The 22,930-nt window shown below is 36.1% G+C and overlaps 1 protein-coding gene across 2 annotated transcripts in view; it reads right to left on the reverse strand.

Annotated features, from left to right (window-relative positions):
* Positions 1 to 6,319: 6,319 nt before the first annotated feature.
* The window catches only part of LOC150102691 (condensin-2 complex subunit G2-like), a 401,754-nt gene continuing 385,143 nt past the window's right edge, over positions 6,320 to 22,930 (reverse strand). For both annotated transcript variants that reach the window (XM_090398912.1, XM_090398911.1), the window contains one exon: positions 6,320 to 6,740. In XM_090398912.1, coding sequence (XP_090255038.1) covers positions 6,695 to 6,740 — 46 coding nt within the window. In that variant the 3' untranslated portion in view covers positions 6,320 to 6,694. The remainder of the gene's footprint in view (positions 6,741 to 22,930) is intronic.

Consider the following 22,930-nt stretch of genomic DNA (forward strand, 5'->3'; position numbering starts at 1 on the left):
CAAAACAGCCGGCTGATCAAAGAGGTGGTAATATGCAATTTTTTTTTAAATTTTTATTCGGTGTATCTGGCCTTATTTATTTTAATATTGATCTTTCTAAGAATTTTTTGTTTTTATGATAAAAATTTTGTTTCTTATAAATGAACTTATGAACCGTGCCCCGGTGGCGGAAACCCATTCATAGCGCCGCCCACATGCCCCCTTTCCGCCAGCCCTGCTCATAATGATGTTGCACCAAGGGTCTCCAAAAGTATAAATGCGGCCCTGTGTATGCGTATACTATTTCAGTCTTATTGTGCATTGCATGTATTAATTACTTTTGTACTTTTGCAATCCCCTTTAACAATTAAGTTCCTCCTCTGATCCTTTAATTTATATTTTAGTATATTCGGTGTGCCCAAGTTGAGTTGGCTTATTTTTGGTTGCCTCTTGCTTGTAAAGCTGGTTCTTGAAACGTGATTCTACGCCTCCAAATCAAAAAATCAGAATAATAAAAAAATGTGTTGAATGATTTGCAATTCTAATTTATTGCATAAAAATAATTACCAAATATCAATCATCATCTAAGTCCATGTACTTTGTAGATTATATAACTATATATATATAAACACAACATTTGGACAATTTTTAACGTTGTTTAAAATATTAGAATATTCCAAATTTTTTCGATTGGTTTTGAAAAGGCATATGGAAATAGCGTTTATTTCAGTAGCTGCAGGATTGACTCGTGTGTGAGGAATCGTTTGGGCGTGGATTTCAGTCAATCATTTGCTAAACATGAGTTGAACGAGTGACATATCGCAAGCTAAGCAGTTTCGTATGGTGTCTCTGCACAAAGAAGGCCAAACTCAACAGTTTATAGCTAAGAAATTGAAATGTCCTCAACCAAGCGTGAGTAGAGTATTGAGATATTCTAATAACCGGCGTTTTCAAAATAATCGCTGCAATACCGGTCGAAAGGTAATAACTACATCAAGATATGAGAAGATTTTCAGAGGATATTTTTGAGATCAGGACTGGTGGTGGGAGAACTAGGGAACACCTATGGAAGCTGGGAAAGAGTGTAGTTAGCAGGGTTCTAACAGCGAGTTCAAGGCAAGGTATGATAGATACTGTGAGAATGTCAAATAGTTGTGTTGACATGGAGTTCAGGGCCTCCCTCGATGAGTCTAAGTACTCCTTGGAGTAGCCCGAAATAATAATAATAATAATAATATTGAAGAATATCGTGAAGAAAAATCGCTTCCAAAATGTCAGGCAGTTTCACAGATGGAAAGAACTAGGTGTGAATGTGTCTAAATCTACGACATTAAGACGACTTCATTTTCCAATCCAATCTGATTTGATAATCCAATTTCATTTTAAATCACTTATGTCTAAGACGAAACCGCTTATGAGTTCCAAGCAAAAGGTAGCTAGGGTGCAATGGTGTAAGCAAAGACTGATGTGGGATCAAGAGGACTGCAAAAATGCACTTTTTAGCAATGAAAGTATGTTTTGTGTGCCCCATGGTCATCAAGGGATACCTGTTTAGCGTCTTAAGCAAGAAGCATTTGATAAAGAATGCATGAAACGTTCGGTGAAATTTGCAATCTCTGTCATGGTATGACCACAGAGGTTCCAGGAAAGCTGTGTATTGTGTACAAAAGAGTCGATTCCAAAGGGTACAAAGAAATTCGTGAGCACTTAATGTTACCGGCATCGGAAGATTTATGTAGTGATTTCCTTTTTCAGCAAGATTCAATATGTTGTCACCAGTGCTTTTTTTCTGGCGGTATGCAACGGTACGCAGTACCGGCACCTTTTTTCTTAAGTTTTTAACAAACTGCGATTTATTGACAGCAAAATGTATTATAATATTCCGGAAGATGATACAGTGTTCACGAATTGAATTTTCAGTTTTGATTACTCATAAGTTGGTACCCTGCTTTTGTTTCATAGATTGGTACGCAACCGGAAAAAGGAAGTTGTGTTCACTTCCGATTGCTTCCAATATCAGTTTATCAGTTCTATATTCACTCTGCAACAGGCAAGTGTTCACGTGAGTTTTGAATTAATCTAAGTTAAATCAGTGCAATCATTGTTCCACATGAGTAAAATAAGAAGTTACTTTATGCCAATGAGTAAAAAAAAGGAAGGCTGAAGAAGCAGAAATTGTTGAATCTACTTGTGATCCTGTATAACAGAAAACTAGCACCGAAATTTCACTTGAAGAGGATCACGAAATAATTATTTCGTGATCCTCTTCACCAAGTGTATTTTCGGTGAACAGGATCTGATAATTATTGGCCCGAATGTTGGTCACTTTTACAGAAAAATGACTTCTGCGAGAGAAACGAATGGCTGTATGTTAAGTATAAATTTTTGGGCTGTAAAGTGTGTCGTGATGTCGGAAGTCTTGCTGTCGATAAACACATGGGAATGAAAATTTCAGCGGAGTGGACAAATGGTAAAATCAGTCATTTTGGAGAATCTCGGAAACAGCAGTTAATGTCATTAAGAAAAAAGATTTACGATCATAAGGAGAGTGCAACGCACAAAGCGTGCCAAAAAATAAAATCTGAAGCAAAAAACGAAACATTAGAGAAAGTTTTCCTGAATACTATGTTTCACCTTTGGCTGCTCCGAGGTTGTCATCCTGCAATTGATACCAAAAGCAAGAAGTGATCTAGAGACGACGAGGGTATATAGGAGGATATGTTAAAAGCGTGGAAGTTGCTGTAATAACATCTTCATGGTGAGTACCGGCACCTTTTTTCCAGAAAAAAAGCACTGGTTGTCACACTACCAAGACCACTTGAAAATAGAAAAATGCCATAAGAACTGGCAGGCTTAGGAGAGGTAGAGGAACTAGAGACCAAATAATAAACATGAGGTGGATTATGGAAAGAACAGAGAGAAAGGATGTTGGAGAATAATTTCAGAAGTATTCTGTTTTAATCATTATAAGAAAACTTTTGATTGCATGGATCACAACAGACTGTGGATTGTAATGAAATCAATGGGAACGGACATAATATGGGTGACTGAAACAAAATAAAAACAAAAACTGGTAAGATCTTTCTGAGCAATAAACACAAAATGTTATACTTAGGAAATGACAATCAAGGAAAAGAAGGAGTAGCCATAGTACTCAACACAAAATACAAGGCTAATCTTCTTGAATGATAGGCAGTCTCAAGTAGAGTGATGTGGGCAAATAATATCAGAATGGGGAATTGGACAATGAGATTTATTTGTACCTATGGTCCCACAGAAGTAAGGTAAAAGTGGAGGCATTTTTTGATGTTTTAGAAAAAGCAACTGACACAATGAAAAAGGAAAAGTTGGTCCTTGTTGGGGATCTAAATAGCAGAATAGGAAATGATTGTGAGACAAAAATATTTTGGAAAAATTTGGAGAAAAGAGCAAAGCTAATAATAATGGCAAATACCTGTTGAATTTCTGCTCAGGACATGGACTGGTTATTACTAACACCATGTTCTAGCATAAAAATGTGTACAAATTCACATGGAGAGAAGAAGCAAGGAATAAGAAAAGTCTCATTGACTATGTTATTATTGATGGTAATGTTTTCCCACTGGTGCAGGACACCAGAGTGTACAGAGGATTTGAAATTGGAAGTGATCACTATTTAGTCTTGAGCAGGATAAAATTGAATTTCATATTGAAAAGAATAACATGTAAGAAAATTTTAAAGCAAATAAAAGTTGAGTAGCTCTCAGATGTGAACTGTAGACTAAAATACACAAAGATTATTAAAGAAAAAATGAAAGAGTTTGAGAACAGGAACCAATCTTTGGAGATTCAGTGCCAAGTCTTGAAGAAATCCCTGATTGATTCAGCCAGAGAGGCATGTGGTGATGTTGTCTGCAAGGATAGAAAAATCAGAAGACCTCCATGGTCTTCTGATTTTTCATATCCTTGATATGAAAAATCAGTGGCAGTGAAGATACCACAGAGGTCTTCACTGCCTCTTTAACACAGGAAGTGAAGGAAAAGAAGAAAGCATATCAAAAGTTCCTGTCCAATAAGTCAGCTTGCTCTCTTAGAGAACACAGAGACAAATGCAAGAAAGCTAAACCCTGTGTAAAACTAGCTAAACAAAAGTCATGGGAGGACTTTGGCAAGAACATAGAAAATAAATATGAAGAAGGTGGTAAGATATTCTAGAGGTTGTTGACGAAGCTTAGAAACAGAAGGGGGCTGTAAAAGAAGTTAGAGATGATAAAATTACATGAAAAAGGGAGAAAAAAGATATCCTTTAAGTATGGAGTAATTACTTTGAAAAATTGCTAAATGACAAGCAGTGATAGCACTGTGGTAAAAAAAAACTGAACAGGCATACAGTCAGGAATACATATTCAAACTTGAAGAAGAAAAAGCCATCAAAGGCTTGAAATGTGGAAAGACAGCAGGAGTAGATGAAATTCGACCAGAAATGCTTAAGTATGATGGTATAAAAGTCTTACAGTGGCTGCACTGCATAGTTCAGAAGGCCTGGACAGAGGGACGAATTCCTGATGATTGGAATAGAGCTCTAATAGTACCCATATATTAAAAGGGAAATAAAACTGAATGTGAGAATTACAGAGGTATTTCCCTACTGAGTGTTCCTGGCAAGATTTATGCCAGTATACTTGAGAAACAGTTGAGAAGAATTGTGGAAGAAAAGCTTGGTGAAGAACAAGCTGGATTCAGGCCAAACAGGCTGTCAGGATCAGATCTTCACTTTACGACAAATAGTCGAGAAAGCATGGGAATATAACAAAGATCTGTATTTAAGTTTTGTCGATCTGGAAAAGGCATATGACAATGTGCCAAGAGAGAGAAGCTATTCAATGCGCTACAGTTATATGGTATCAATGGGGCACTATATCAAGCAATGCTTAATCTTTATTTGAGTTGCAAGTCAGCAGTTAGAATTGAAGTGCAGGAAGATGTTTTAATGTTAAATCTTGTGTGAGACAAGGATGTACATTATCCCCTCTGTTATTCATTATCTATACGGATCACATTATGAAGGAAAGTGGTATTAAACATGACATCAGAATTAGAGATGTTAATGTCAGCTCATTGCTTTATGCGGACAATGTTATACTTCTAAATAAATCCGCTACAAGTTTGCAAGATTCCCTGACTAAATTAAATAACTGCTGTAACAGATATCGCATGAAAGTCAGCAATAACAAGACAAAGATAATGAAAATAGGCATTGAAAATGTCAACTGCATTGCGAATGGAGAACCTGTGAAACAAGTAAAACATTTAAGATACTTAGGCACAATTTTTAGTGAAGATGGTAAACTAAATATGAAAATAGACAACAGAATCAACAAAACTGGTATGGTCAGAAGCAATTGAATAAATTCGTATGGAATAAAAATTCGTATGAGAAAAAAAGTAGTCGGAACACTAAATTAGTTGTATACAAGACATTGTTCAAACCAGTTTTAACTTATGGATCTGAGAGCTGGTTCAGAAATAAAACACTTGACCAAAGACTACAGATACGAGAGTCCTGAGAAAGATTAGGGGCACAAACAGATGGCATCAATGGCAATAGCATATTAAAAACAAGGATATTAGGAAAGAGCTTGAAATTGTCAGCATCCAGGAATGCGTTAGCAGAGCTAATCTCAGGGTAGGGTCACTTAAACAGAATGGGCGAGGAAAGATTAGCGAAACAAGTGTTCTCTGCCAGGTTGGCAGCAAAAAGACCCAGAGGAAGACCAAGATATAGATGGATTGATACGGTACAAAGTGCCTTAGACGATAGAAATATAAGATCTGATAATGTTGGAGTCTTGACAAGTAACAGAATGATTTGGAGGAAAATTGTAGATAGGAAGTTAGTAATGATATAATTTTTTCATGTAGTACTATCATATCCTGTACACCCCTTGTGGGTACATGGCAGGAATTTGATGATGATGATTATTTTGATTTTTTTTAAAATATTAATTCTTAACCAACTTGTGGTACTGTAAGTTGTACAACTTAAAGTAGCATGGGCAAGCTAAGAACTGGATGATCCATGAACCCACTGCAAATTCCAAACTATAGCGAGGTTTCAAATTTTTCAAACTACTTAATGTCTCCCTTAAGGCAGTCAGTGGTTTTACACCAGACAATAAAATTAATCTATCCACCTAAATTAATTTATGTAATTATGTAAGAAACTATAAGGGAATATATTACAAATTACATGGTTTTTAATAATATTTTGGATATGTAGCTCAGCATGAAATCACTCAAAACATAAGTGAAGTATGTATTTTATTTAGCTTTAAAGTAAGAATTTGTTTGTTACTCCATATGGGGTGTAGTACAGAAATTCTGATAAGAATAATAATTAATAACAATAATTAAAGAATGATTAAAACACAAAAATGGAATATCATTAAAATAAACAGGTATTGCAACAGTACTTAATTTACCAAATTAAAATTTTCCCATTTCTAATGTTCACAATGCAGTAAATTATTCATGGGTATTTAACATAAATAATATAAATTATCTACAATATATTGGATAATTTTTTATAAATCTCTGTTTTATACATAAGTGCACTTTAAGGAAACTTCTACCAGATCCAATGCACTTTTAACAGTATTAAATTACAAGTTTTACCAAAGCAAAATCAAAGGATAAAAAGTCACGGCAATGTTTAATTAATATTTTCTCCAATAGCTTAATTTTCTTCTTCAGTTAATAAAGCTGCTGTTTTGGTCAAAAGTCTGCAACAATTAACAAAAAATCACTTTCAGAAATACTGAAAACAATTAAAAATATGTAATTTTCAAGATACAGTCAACTGACACTACAGTGAACTAGTTGGTGGAAAGTTAGTTGAATAGTGAATTCTTTCACAATAGTATTGATGAACAATGAGGGATTTCATCTCAAACATTTAGCAGTCATTTATAGTAAGGTCACCTTAATAGTATTTACTACAGTGAAAGTTGACTTAATCTTTACAATTATTAAATTTATTGCTGTAATATATTAATGCAGTGTTCATAAATTAAATGCACTTGGCATCCTCTCTTATAGAATGTTTAGTTACAAAATTAATATATGGAAATATACATATCCATAATGTGTATATTCTAGTTTTGAATTAAAGAATTTAAATTTAAATTCTAAAAAATGCATATATTTATTTTAAAAAACTATAACCTTACACTAAACCAATGTTCATTCATGAGCAATGCTAATGGATACACTCACTGTAATAGATTCATTTCAAATGTTGTCTCACAGATAATCTGTTTCTGCCATAAATATGCCATATTTACAGTATTTCCATGAATGCTGTTCCACTGAACTGTCAGCTATAGTTCCTTTCAGCAAAACCTAAACTAACTTGTATTATAAATTTAGTTTAATCCTTTATCCAAGTGTTAGCAACTTCTGCCTCCTACTGACGAGACCTCAATAAAGGTTGAAACCGGTCTGGGTAGTGGCCCTTCCCTTAATGCATAGCATTATACATAGCAGCAAGGAGATGTGCTTTGCATTATGGGAGATACTGAGACAGGAGTGATGAGAGCTTGGTCCACCTTTGCTACGAGTTGCCTCAGTCCTGAAAATACTTCAGGCTCAAACTTTGTTTGCTAATACTTGGATAAAGGATTAAACTAAATTTATTATAGTCTAACCAAGTGGAAAATAAACTTTCAGCATCTAAATTAACTTGAACAGTTAATCCATTTACCGTTTTAGTGCTAACTCACCAAACCTGCTTTCACATTTTCTTCCCATTCCACCTACCTCAATTTCCTAGTCTTCCTCATGAAGTGTTCCACAAGGACCACAACCCTCCAGATATTCAAAAAGAATATTAATAGACCTCTCCCTCAATCCCTGTTTTACAGATGGAATTAATGTTCTATAACTTCTAAAATATCTTGTGTGGGGGATCGATTTAAAACAAAAAAAATGCAAAAAGTGAACAGATGGCATATCAGAGGCAGAATTCTATTAAAAATGTAGATATTAGAGAGAAAGTTGGAAGTATTTGTAATTTCTTGAATCAATAAACAATTTTTTAATTGTTATAATATTATAACATAGCCAGGAAAACACAGATTTTCCTGGCTATGTTATAAAATTACTGGCTGAGTCTAATTATGTTCACTGATTTTAAAAAGTAATCCTTGAGGTTTAAGTGTGGTTTCTCAAAGGCCAGTACCAATCTTCAGGAAAAAGAAATTACCATTCTTTAGCATATGTAAAAATTGAAATATGGTATGTGAGATGCCAACAAAGAACATCAAGTTCTAAATGATAAAAACAATACAGAAATGTATAACAACTGTTTATTCAAGTTTAATAACACACACACACACACACACACACACACACACACACACACACACACACACACACACACACACACACACACACACACAGAAAATACTTGTTAATGCAAGGCTCACCTAACCAATACCACATACCAGTAAAAATATCAGATATTTTTATGTATTAAAAATCTACTTATTTCAATCAGTAAATTACATATATACACGTATGTGCATATGTGATGTACTGCAAAAAAAATATATTCAAAGAATCTGGTCCCAGCTATAACAATTGGGAAATGCTGTTATTCAGTAATGTACTTCACACCTGAAAGATCTTCAACTTTAAACTTCTTTGCTCACCAGTGTGATACCTATTTTTATAATGTAGTAATAACAGTACTTTTTGGTATACACAACACCAGAAAAATAACCTAAATAAACAATTTAATGAGCTACTAATATTTTGCTGGATTTCTAACCATGTCTTCAGAACACAAATTACAACTGTCATAAACACAGCATTTGATTAGATTGTGATAGAAACAATTTAAATAGTAAATAACAAGGAACTAATGTTCTATAAAGATATCCTCTAATGACCAGATAAAAATCAAGTTAATCAAGTGAAGCTAGGCAAAATATGGTCTTAGAATGACCGTTGTCCAGATGTTTGGAATTAATGCAGCCATACTTATTAGGTTGGGTAAGTGTTTCATAACTGTAACTGATTCCAAAATCAGTATAGTAATTTCTACACAGTACAGTTTTTTTTTGGCACTGTGGGAAGGCACTCATGAAGTGAGTGAGTGAGTGTGAGAATGACCAGGTGAGGAATCTAGTCTCTCAATTATATTTAATAAGGTAGTCAATTCAGAAATGAGCACATGGGGGTAATGACCCCACCTTGTAGTGAGTTATGAAACCTAAAAATAGGAGGCCAAGGCCCTATATGGGGCTGTAGCACCAAAGAAGAAGAACAAGTCAATTCAGAAAGTTAAAGTGGGTGAGTGGAGGACTAAAGAGATGCTGCAGTTTCTATTCACTAATGCTAGACGTATCAGGAACAAGAGGGAGGAATTTTTGGCATTGGTTAGTGCAACCTTGTTAAACATTATAGGCATATGAGAGTTGGCTAACAGCAGATGATGTAGTTACAGTCGCTGAATGGGAAGGGTTTAGTATTTTCAGAGAAGATATGATGGGAGAGGAGTATTAATGATGATAGCAGATGAATTGCAACCAAAAAGAATGGAAGACAGGTGAATGGCTGATCATTTGAAGCAATCTGGTGTGAGATTAAGGCCAGTAAGACAAAATATACAGTTGGTTGTTACTATAGGCCAGGGAGTTCCATAGATGAACTGGAAGATATGCATCGCAAAATTAGTACAATGAGCACAGGTCGAGTGATTATTATGGGGACTTCAACTACGGAGATATAGACTGGAAGGTAGAAAGATTACATTGCAGGAAGGTGCTGAGAGATAATTACTTAAGGCAGTATGTGATGGAGGGGACCAGAGATGAGGGAGTATTGGAGCTGGTCATGGGATAAGAAGAGATATCCATAACCAAGGTGATAACATTGCCTCCAAATGGTGAAAGTGACCATGTGGTCTTGACTTGGGAGATTGGAAAACATGAGGCATATTCTATCAAGAAAGGGGATATTGAGCATACCATAATCACCTGCCTTGTGGAACTACAAGACAGGTGATTATGGCATGCTCAGGATGAAGCTTAAATCTGTACCATGGAATAAACACTCAAGAGTAAGAATGGTAGTAGTGCATTGGATATACTTAAGAGTCATCTAGAGGAAGCAATATTAAACTGTATACCTAAGGTAAGGAGGATTAATCAGATAAGAATAATATCATTAAGCATGAGCTGCAGAAGAAGAAAATGCTGTGGAGGGCACGTAAAGTGAAAGGTGACCAGGATGGCAAAATCAGATCATGAGAAGAATCTAGCTGAGCAGTTCAAACGAAATCCCAAAGAGTTCTTTCGTTATGTAGCAAGAAGAGGAAGAATGACTATGGAAGATTAACCTTAATGAGTAATGATGGTCATGAGGAGACAGAAGCAGATAAAATAGTTGGGTTGCTGAGTGACCACTTTGCAAGGGTATATCATCCTAGTGAGGTTACTGCTTTAACCTATGTGACAGACACTAATGTTGGAACAGAAGTGGATGAACTGCAGATTCTTAGGATATTCCAGAATCTTAATGTAAATAGAGCTGTGGGATTAGATGGGATATCAGCTAGGGGTTCTGCGAGAATGTGCAAGGGAAATGGCAATGCCTTTGACTAGGCTCTTTAATTTAACTCTCAGCTCTGGTAGGGTTCCACGGGAGTGGAAAGACAGCAAAATAATTCCTGTGCATAAGGGAGGTTCTTAGACTGCAGTAGCAAATTATAGACCAAGCAGTATTTCAGATGTAATGATAAAAGTACTAGAAAAATTGGCCAAAAACAGAATTCAAGGATGGGTAGATAAAAATATGATACTGTATGAGGATTAGTAAATTACTAAGGCATGACCGATATAGTCAGTCATGCCTTAGTAATTTACTAACTTTTTGTAATAGAGTAATAGCTGAGTTGGATAAAGGAAATGGCTACATGATGATTTTGCTCAATTTTGCAAAGGTATCTGACAGAATACCACATGGAACTCTGTTACACAAACCAGGACAAATAGGGATGGATATGACACTGGTTAAGTGGATAAGAGGGTGGCTGATGGACAGTGGTATATATGGAGGGTCAGAAATGAGGTAAAAACAGGTGACTAGAAGTGTGCTACAAGGTTTAATGCTGGGACCATTCCTGTGCAATTTAATTTGTACATAAATAATATAGGAAATAACCTGAACAGAAAGTCAGAATATTCAGTTGTTTGCTGATGAATGTGAAATTAGGTACAGTAATAGTTAAGGCAATGTGGAGAGCATGGGCAAAAGTTAATGGGTGTTAGTTTAATGTCAAAAAATGTGAAGTTATGCATTTTAGGAAAAACAGATTACAAGCTGTGTATCACATTGATGGCACTATACTTCAGGAAATAGAAAAAGCTAGAGATTTAGGGGGGGGGTAGATGAAGAGTTAAAGTTCAGAGGACATATTGCTAAGGTTGTTAAGGTAGCCCATAAGATTACTTGGCTATTGAAGAACACATTAACAAGTAGAGATAAGAAAGTTGTCATTCCTCTTTATAAGACATTGATATGCCAACATCTGGATTACTGTGCTCAAGTCTGGTTCCCTGGGTTTCTTGGGGATGAAGAAGCGGTGGAGAGGATTCAGAGCCAATGACTAAGATGGTGAGTGGCATGTAAATGACCTATGAGGATAGATTGAGGGTATGTGGATTGCAGAAGTTGGTTGACAGGAGAAAAAGAGGGGATATGATAGAAACATTTAAGTTGTCCTTGGCTAGACTGACCAGAAAAAGGGAATCATCCTTGGAAGTTGAATAAAGGTGTGGTTAGTAAGGGTGTGAGGAATAATTTTTTACTTGGAAAGTTGTGAATGAGTGGAATGGGTTGTCACAGTCAGTTGTGAGTGCTTTGTTAATGGGTTCAAGGAGAGTTACGATAGATCGGGTCTCCCGTGATGAGTCTTTGGACTCCATGGAGGTGCCCATATAATAACAATAATTTAATCCTGTGTGAAGGAATATCTACAGCACAGTTTGCCAAGTCCATGCTTGCCACACAGATGATTGAATATGTGGTTTTAATGTTCTTCTATATAGAACTTCTATAGACTGATAGAACAGTTAACTGATCTATCAGTCTGTCCACAGTAAACTAAGTTGATTAAAGAATTTACACACTTCAGAATGTGCAAGAGGATGAAGATGGTCCTTTGGAGAATGGATGAAGGTTGCCAGCTGAATGGTTACAGTTTTGTTGTTATCTTGCATGTTAGGTATGGGGGGGGTAGGAGAGAAGCATGGTATTTTGTCTATGTTATAGACAAAACGTTTTAATGGCTACAAGCCATTGACTAAAAAGCATTGCAAATATAACAGACTATTTTGTGCAGGTGTGGCTTCTGGTTTCCATTGTGATTCTGATATATACTGGAGAGAGTGCAAGGGGAGTGTTAAAAATTATGAAGACAGCTTGAGAATTTGTAGACTGCAGCCACTAACAAACAGGAGAGGGATGATATGATTGAGACTTACCTTCTAAAAGGGTCATACAAGATTTCAATTGATGGAATTTTTCAATTTATGGAGGGTGGGGAAAGGAAGAGGTCATCCTTGGAAGCTGAGAATAAATGCTGCTAAGAAGGATGAGGGCTAGATTTTTCTCTCATAGGATGGCGCATAATGGGAATGGATTGCCATTGGATGTTATGAGTGCAAGCAGTGTGAATGAATTCAAGAATAAGTATGATAGCTGATGTGTGTAGTATGTGGCCTCCCTCGATGAGTCCCTGACTCCCTGAAGGTCTCTCTTAATAATAATAATAATAACTGAGTTCTGTGGCATGAACTGTGTGATTAGAACAAACAGTCTGGTTTTGGTGAGTGCTTTGAGGATGCCATACTGTTGTGATAGATGATGGTGTGACTGCTTATGTAAGAATCTTCTAGTCATGTGTAGGTTTTTTATAAATAAAAAAGGATAACGCACCATCTAGTAGCCAGGTAACTAGTGTGCCTTGGAAGGGAAGACAGCTGTGTGTTTCTTTTTGTACAGTAGTGTAATTTTACTGTAAATCATCATCATCAAATTCCTGCCATGTACCCTCAAGGGGTGTACAGGATATGATAGTACTACATGAAAAAAAATTACATCATTACTAACTTCCTATCTACGATTTTCCTCCAAATCAGTCTGTTACCTGTCAAGACTCCAATATTATCAGATCTTATATTTCTATCATCTAAGGCACTTTATACCGTATCAATCCACCTATATCTTGGTCTTCCTCTGGGTCGTTTTTTTGCCACCCTGGCAGAGAACACTTGTTTTGCTAATCTTTCCTTGCCCATTCTGTTTAAGTGACCATACCACCTGAGATTAGCTCTGCTGATGCATTCCGGGATGCTGACAATGTCAAGTTCTTTCCTAATCTCCTCGTTTTTAATATAATATTGCCATTGATGCCATCTGTTCATGCCTATAATCGTTCTCAGGACTCTCATATCTGCGGTCTCTAGTCTTTGGTCAAGTGTTTTACTTCTGACCCAGCTCTCAGATCCATAAGTTAAAACTGGTTTGAACACTGTCTTATATACAGCTAATATAGTGTTCTGACTAATTTCTCTCTTATTCCATATGAATTTATTCAATTGACTTCCCACCATACCAGCTTTTCTGATTCTGTTGTCTATTTCTATATTTAATTTACCATCTTCAGTAAAAATAATGCCTAAGTAGCTGAAATGTTTTACTTGTTCCACAGGTTCTCTATTCACAACACAGTTGACATTTTCAATAATTCTGCCTATTTTCATTGTCTTTTGTCTTTTTATTGCTGACCTTCATACCATATCTATTACAACAGCTATTCAATTTAGTCAGAGAATCTTGCAGACTTGTAGAGGATTTATTTAGAAGTACAATATCATCCGCATAAAGCAAAGGGATGACATTAACATCTCCAATTTTGATATCATGTTTAATACCACTTTCTTTCATAATGATCCATATAGATAATGAATAACCGAGGGGACAATGTACATCCCTGTCTCATACCAGATTTAACATTAAACCATCTTCCTGTACTTCCTTCAATTCTAACTGCTGACTCACAACTCAAATAAAGACTAAGTATTGCTTGATATAATGCCCCATTGACACCATATAACTGCAGCGTATTGAATAGCTTCTCTCTTGGCATCTTGTCATATGCCTTTTCCAAATCAACAAAACTTAAATACAGATCTTTGTCATATTCCCATGCTTTCTCGACTATTTGTCGCAAAGTGAAGATCTGATCCTGACAGCCTCTATTTGGCCTGAATCCAACTTGTTCTTCACCAAGCTTTGTTTCCACAATTCTTCTCAACCGTTTCTCAAGTATACTTGCATAGATCTTGCCAGGAACACTCAGTAGGGAAATACCTCTGTAATTCTCGCATTCAGTTTTATTTCCCTTTTTATATATGGGTACTATGAGAGCTCTACTCCAATCATCGGGAATTCGTCCCTCTGTCCAGGCTTTCTGAACAATGCAGTGCAGCCACTGTAAGACTCATACCATCATACTTCAGCATTTCTGGTCGAATATCATCTACTCCTGTTGCCTTTCCACATTTCAAGCCTTTGATGGCTTTTTCTACTTCAAGTATGGATATGTATTCCTGACTGCATGCCTGGTCAGTGTTTTTTACCACTGTGCTGTCATCACTGCTTGTTTCATTTAGCAGTTTTTCAAAGTAATTACTCCATACTTCAAGGATATCTTTTTCTCCCGTTTTCATGTCACCTTTATCATCTCTAACTCCTTTTACAGCACTCTTTCCTCCATTCCTAAGCTTCTTCAGCAACCTCCAGAAAATTTGCCACCTTCTTGATATTTATTTTCTATATTCTTGGCAAAGTCCTCCCATGACTTTTGTTTAGCTAGTTTTACACAGTGTTTAGCATTCTTGCATTTGTCTCTGTATTCTGTAAGAGTAAAAGCTGACTTATTTGCCATGAAATTTTGATATGCTTTCTTCTTTTCCTTTACTGCCTCTTTAGCTTTCTGTGTCCACCAGGGAGTTCGGATTTTTTTATCCTTGCAGACAACCTCACCGCATGCCTCTCTGGCAGAACCAATCAATGTTTTCTTCAGAGTTTGCACTGAATCTCCAAGGTTTGATTCCTGTTCTCAAACTCTTTCTTTTTTTTTCAATAATCTTTGTGTATTTTAGACTACAGTTCACATCTGAGAGCTGCTCAACTTTTATTCACTTTAAAACTTTCTTACATGTTATTCTTTTCAATATGAAATTCAATTTTATCCTGCTCAAGACTAAATAGTGATCACTTCCAATTTCAAATCCTCTGTACACTCTGGTGTCCTGCACCAGTGGGAAAACATTACCATCAATAATAACAAAGTCAATGAGACTTTTCTTATTCCTTGCTTCTTCTCTCCATGTGAATTTGTACACATTTTTATGCTAGAACATGGTGTTAGTAATAACCAGTCCATGTTCTGAGCAGAAATCCAACAGATATTTGCCATTAATATTAGCTTTGCTCTTTTCTCCAAATTTTCCCAAAATATTTTTGTATGTCTCACAATCATTTCCTACTCTGCTATTTAGATCCCCAACAAGGACCAACTTTTCCTTTTTCATTGTGTCAGTTGCTTTTTCTAAAGCCTCAAAAAATTCCTCCACTTCTACCTTAGTAGAACCTTCTGTGGGACCATAGGCACAAATAAGTCTCATTGTCCAGTTCCCCATTCTCATATTTGTCCACATTACTCTACTTGAGACTGACTGCCATTCAAGAAGATTAGCCTCATATTTTGTGTTGAATACTATGGCTACTCCTTCTTTTCCTTGACTGTCATTGCCTGAATATGACGTTTTGTATTTATTGCTCAGAACGATCTCACCAGTTTTGGTCTTTTTTGTTTCAGTCACCCCCTATTATGTCGATCTGGTACTTATCTAATTCCAGCAAAGAAATGGAGCTAGCTCCATTTCTTTGCCATTTAGGCTTCTTACGTTGATAGTACCGATCTTTAACTCTGGTGATGTTGAGTTGGGGTTTGTTTTCAGATTTGTTCCAGTAGTTGACTTTTTGCTGTTCGCCCTGGTTCCCTGGCGAAAACAACGGGGACCGGGGCCTTGTTTAACCGAGCGATGCCCCAGCCGGCATGAAATTTTGTCATGTTGTACCATCATTTTTTTTATTTTGGTTTAACGAATAAGAATACAATTTGGTCGGCTAAATCCCAAATTGCCAGCCCATCCTCGTTCGTTCAGTATCCAAGTAGATACCCAACAGGGTGCACTAAGAGAAGGTGAGGATCGGACATTAGGCCAGAAGCCCTGGTCGGTTCTCCGCATTCCTTTAAAGGCTATGTGGAGGTCTCCTCTCAGTTATATAGCTTTGACCCTTAAGCACCCCTACTGTAAATAAAATGTACATAAAAGATCAACAGAAAATACATGTAATAGCATAGTGAGACTAATGGTTTGTATGTATCAGTATCAAGTGCTTTTTTTCCTAGAGACTCCCTTTCCCCCACTAGCCAATTCCATACAGAAATTGGTTAGTTAGGGGAAAGGAAAGAATCAATTAGACTATTTTCCATTTGGTACATTTTTCTTTTCCATGGCAAAAAAAAAAAGATTTTATGCTGAATTTGAATAATTGACGTATATCAGGGAGAGAGGGATTAACCTCCTAACCAGTCAAAGTGGTGGAAATACTCAGACCACCTTAGGATTTTTAACAGATCAAGACATGAACAGAATCCTGTCTTTTATCATGCAATTACTCTCTTCTGACATTAATACCTTAATGGCAAGACTTTTGTGTCACTTGACTTAAAGTATACTGTTTTACTTGGAATTTCCTTTGGTGTGCATCAATATTTTAACTTTTTGCTATACAATTTATTTATTGTATCTGTTTAAAAAAAAGAAAAAAAAATGTAGGAAAAATAAACAATCTATCCTGAAATGCTGAATGTGTTTTGGAATTTGTAACACTTGCTCCAGCACATGATTATCATTTGTGTTAACAGTTTGTGGTCTTTCCCAAATGCCCTTTGCTTTGCAGAACATCCTGGTATGTCAGAACCTCTCAATTAAGGCAATGATGACACTACTGCTTGGGGTACGCTTATGGAAACGATGAACAAATTGCTCACAAACATGGACTTGGACCATTTGCTCTATGAACTCTGTATGAATGAAAATATGCTCAATTTTTCATTCATACAGAGTTCACATTCTACACATAATGTGTAGAATCTATGCCATTGGCTACAGCTAAATGCAATGGCATAGATTCTACACATGCAGTCGAACAGTATATCTCATAGCATAGTGAAGGGGATGTCGAAGTTCATTACTATGTTTTTCGCACATACTGCAGAATTCATTAAAATAAATATGAACTTTTTTTTTTTTTTTGCTTTCCTTGCAAAATAAATAATCATCACACATCAATTTTTTCTCTTTTTTACGAACAACAGATGATGTTAAATTACATTACTCGCATGCTGATTGTGACATAATACAAAAACCTCAGATGGAAAGAGATTTCTTAGCAAAATATAAATAGCTAACTAATAATACATTGCAACTGTGTGCATTAGTAGCTAAGTAAATAACTATAGGGAGGAGCTAATCCAATGAACCAAAAATGTGTGCCAGGTGATTCATCTAGACATAGCAGGAATACATATGGGTTGATGGAGCAGCAAATCATTTTCTACAGTTTGTTGTATTTGTTATGTGCATTTATTTCTATGTTTTATTTATATTTTGGCTTGTTTTCTAAGAGTTTTTCTTTTATTCACTGATGATCAGCGTACACATTAAACATAGTAATATATATGAATATAGACATATATAAACAATTCTTAATTGTCATCAGAATTTTCCGCCCTTTTGTGAGTCCTACATTCATTACACATATATATTTTTTTCTTTTTGTCGGTGGCTCTTCTGCCTTATCAGTAATAGATCTTGCATATGCTACTATTTTGTTGAAGATCAGTGGATGCAGTTTTATTTCTTATAATACACAAGATTAATTTTATTCAGGAAAGATGAATTTTTACTTATCTCTGTTCTTTGCAAAGGCTGGAATCAAAATGTTCCTATAGCATGAAAAAATGTCCTCAATGGACAACATACTGTAAAAGCAAGATTTCTCTGTATAATACAACAGAGAAATTTACAGTCTTTGTACTATATATTTAGTAACAATTAATGTAATTAGAGACAACTAGAAGATACCGTCATAATGAAAAACAAGTCATCTCTAGTACACATTATGCCCCATGCATGCAAGAAAAACAGTTCGAGTAGTGCCAAACACATTATCTAACTAAATACATTTGTCCTAACATCCTGTTTCAAATTTTCAGTTGCAGAAAATATGTTTTAACACATTTATAATGCAGTCATTGGGTACAAAAAGCAAACTATTTATATATAGCAAATAAAGATGTGTACATACATATACACAGTGTTATACCCTGATAAGCTATCGTTTTCCTGTTTGGTGGCTCGGAAGTTAGTGGGAGGTCGCGTAAAGGGGGGGGGGAGGTGAAGCATCTGTGCTAAGATAAGATGTCAGACAGCAGGCTTTCTTGAATATGGAGAAGGATTCTATGCAGAGCCGAAGGTAAAAATTTCCAGTCCAAACTGAATCAAGCCGTCACTGAGAGGTCCCCTTGAGTTGTTCCTGAAATGCAAAGATTTAAGTCTGTTTTCAGCAGAAATAATGAAGATAGCTTAACCCCTACATTGGTGTATGGACAGCCAATAGACAAGAAGTAACCGGACGTACATGTTGTGCTGAAACACGCAGAAAAAGTTCAGTAAGGTGAAATTACTCTATTTTTGTGTATAAAAATCATTAGAAGAGATAAGATTGTTTGCGAATGTGAAATTAAGGACAGTATTCTAAAGAACTGTGTGGACAGTCTCTAATTAGAAAGTTAATCTCCTTTGAGAGAGTAAGAAAAACTGTTTGGAAGAGACCTTTGTAATTTTATGTGATAGGATTAACTTAATGAGATCAGAATTGTGGATTTTAGTAACTGAGTAACATTAGAATGTTTGTTTATATTATCTTATGAATAGTATTACAGAAAGGAATTTTAGTTTAACTTCATATCATTTGCTATCTATCCCAATATGCAGTTATTGTGTTTCACATGCTTTATGACCTTTAATTAATTTTGGATATGTTAACCTCTTAACTCAAGTTTCATTTAGTATTGAGTCATAATTGAGTGTATGAATTTTGTATTTTGTTTAGATATTCCAATAAACATGTCATATTTACCTAAACCTGAGTCATGCCTGATTACGATTCCAAACTACCACTTATAAAAGTAGAACCTATTTTGGCAGGAAAGAATTAGTAAGAGTATATAATTATAGATTTAGGTCACGACTGCAGTCTGAATCTATCCAGCAGCATTAAAGTAAAGTATTATGTGAGAACAGCTAAGAGTCTAGTATTGTCTCCCTGAGTAGGAACCTTTTCTGCTATAGGATACTGGCTGGCGTAGCATAATAAAAATTTGCCAGTATCCAAAGAGGAAACAGTCCTAGACATAAATAGATGCAAGCATATTAGGTCCGATATCTGAAGAAGAAAAATAGCGATAGAAAGATAGAATAGGAAGATATAAAGCAGTAAAATATAGAGAAAGCAACAACATAACTATAGAGCAGCTGGTAGGACTTTAATTGAATAAGGTTTTGAATAAGAAAGGATTTAATCAACAAACAAACTAATTAAGTATAAAACATATAAATAAAAATATTTAACAATGGCACAGCCAACAGGATCGTGACTTACTAAATTAATTAGGGAATAATGGTAAATCACAGCAGGTTGGTTTTAAATTCCACTCAGAAAAATTTGTCAAAAAGAAAAAAGGTTAAATTTAGATATTGTATCATATTTAAGTAACAGGCATGTCTATCCCAAGTAGTAGTGCAGGGATGAACAATAACAAGTTCTTTCAATATATTAACCTGCAACAAGTGTTTCCTCAATTCTCGGGGGAGGAAACTGATGACGTCATCATCACTTTTTCAATTACATAGAGGAGCTAAGAAGGGCTGGAGGATGGACCGACTTTCAGTAACTGGTTCTACTCCGTAGCAAGCTAACTGGAAAGGCTAAATCCTATCAGTACTCTTCTCCTATTCTAAGAGAAACTCTGGAGTACTCCAAATTTCGTGAGGTACTAATTTCTCAATTTTCCAAATTGGGAAGTTTGGGGCCTAACTTGTGGAAGCTCCAGAAGTGTATTCAAAAGGATAAGGAGAGTGTTTCTGATTTTCAGAATAGGTTGCTAATGGTGGCCAGTACTTTAAGTGTCTCAGGTGAGGACAGACCTCACCTGGACTAGGCTATCTTCCAGCAATTCAGGCAAGGAGTGAGACAGGAGCTAAGAGAAACTGCTTTTAACAAAAAGGTCACTAATTTGGACGAATGTTACAGTGCAGTAAGGAACGGGAGCAGATGCTTGGAGACATCCGTCCTACTTCTGCTGCCGGTCTTATACATTTGGTTGAGCAAGAATGCTGCCCAATAAAGAACCAAGATAAGAAAAGGAAACAAGGGCAATGATGGTGATACAGTGAATAAGTTGACTGAAATCCTTTCTGAGACTTGTAAGATCAGAGCTATAGTCAAGCAGGAAGTGGAGCTCCTTCAGGAACCTGTCATGGAGCGATTAGACGAAGTAATGAGGAGACTGGAAACAATATCTGTGAAGGCCTCAGAACATAAGACCATTGAGACAAATGAAACAAAGAGTTTGATTCGCGAGGAAGTCGAGAGGCTACAGAGGCCCCTCCTTTACCGAATAGATAATGTCATGGAGAAACTCACAGCTCTTACCTCCCAAGATCAGTAGTATTACCATCAGAGCATAGGACAATCAGCAATTTAAGTGATAAAAAGAAGCCTCCCAGGTGTTTCAAGTGTGGAAAGGTTGGTCATCTGGCTCAAAGTTGCTACAGCAGTAGGAGAAGAACCAATGGGGATTATAATGAAGAGCCAAGGTCTTATACATATGCGAACAGAACATGGAAAAAGGGGCAGAAAACGAGAGAATCACCTCATGGAATGATGGTTGAGGGCAGGGTTCATGGTAGACACTGTAAGGCCTTATTGGACACTGGATCCCAGACCTCCATCATTTCTGAGTATTATTTAAAATTAATAGAGTCTCTTTTGGATAATAAGATCACTCACCTCAGAAGACCAATAAATGTGATTGGGATCACCACTTCCACAGCCCGTGCTACAAGGCCGGTTTATTTGAAACTATTCCTACCTGAGTTTAGACTATATGTATGGCATGAGTTCCTGATCTTGTCAAAGACATCTCTGCCACATATCAAACTCATTCTAGGAGATGATTTCTTAAATAGATACAATTTTAGATGTGAAGGAAGCGAATCTCTAGAGAAAGTCAGAATAGAATCTCATTCAAGAAAAAGGGGAGTGCGTACAGAAATGAATCTCAGAAACAACTAAATAGGGATCTGATCAATAAGTCAATCACCAAGCCTGAGAATAACTGTTTAAAAATTAGGAAGCCTCGTGTGTTAGAGAAAGCAGATCTTCAGGTAAACGAAGAACCTTGGATCTCCAGTCAATGGGTCGTCACAGGAGAATTCCGTAGATATTGGGAACATAAATTTGGAAAAAAGTCAACCAGTGGTGATGAATGTAAAAAAACAGGGAGAGAAAGAAAGTCCAGAATGACAAACACACTTTCTGATGGTTTGAGTGAACGTAGATATAGTCAGGGATGCGCATGTATCTTTAGCAATAGAATCATTTCCTAATAAAATAAAAGGAAAAATGAAAAATCCTGATATAAAGAGAGGAAGACTTAAAGGGAAAGGGAAAACTCAAAAATTTTTAAATTTTACTTATAAGGGGGGGACCTTTGTTATACCCTGATAAGTTTGGAATGTCATGATTCTACTTATCATTGTATAACAGAGTATAAACTATATACAATGCATATTGAAAATACTTGTTATCTGGGTAATAGTAATGTGTACTTTAAATACCAAGTGTATTAACAAGAAAAAGAAAGGAAGAAATTGTAAAATATCTAAAGGAAAAGTTATGTACTAGTGTAAAAAGAAAAAAACGTATTTACTTTAATGGAAAGAATATTTAAGAAGATATGCTAACGTTGTATTGATAGTAATGCTGAAATTTTGGTCAAATTGTTTTCCATTTTATAAAACAACAAAAAAAAAGAGAAAACAATCAAGAAAATTTTATGCTTATGTATACTCCAAGAGAAGAAAGGGGGAAAGCAAACTGTTATCCCATACTGTCCTGTGCTAGTGAGAGTGAGTATCTGGAGAATTGGACGCTGTGACATCACAAGCATGTTCATGCCTCGGGTGAACAGCCAAGTTTATGGTAGCGGCCGATAGGAGAGTGGTATAAAAGGGTTGGAATCTCCCCCCCCCCAGGTCTTTTTTGGTCTTCTGGTCTTTGTCCTGTGTTCCTGAGTTGTGCTCCTAAGATCCTCGTGGATGTCCCGGGTTTTTACCTCGTGATAGGCCGCGTATCTAGGTGCAGATTCCCCCGCTAGTATGCGGAAGGGACGGTTGTCGGCGAAGATCCTGATTCCAAACTTCCACCAATTAGTAGCAGGCTATACAGCATGAAGTGCCCAAGAATGTTCATACCTGGAGTACTAAGAAATTAGAGGTCCATAAAGAAGATTGCGTTGGAATATCATCGATCAGAGGGAAAGAAAGCAAAGCATATAGATAAATAAAATTTTGTTCTCTGATTTGTGTGTGAAAGCAGAATCTAAGAATTGTAAAAGAATTAATCAGCGAGAACTCTAAGAATAGTTAAAAATAAGGACTGTAGGAAAGTGATTAATTTGATTTCAAGAAAGTATTAAATG

The sequence above is a fragment of the Typopeltis vanoorti genome, chromosome 10 (genome assembly GCF_054136105.1).
Source record: "Typopeltis vanoorti isolate ZY-2024b chromosome 10, IOZ_Tvanoo_1.0, whole genome shotgun sequence".
Classification (NCBI taxonomy): Eukaryota; Metazoa; Arthropoda; class Arachnida; order Uropygi; family Thelyphonidae; genus Typopeltis; species Typopeltis vanoorti.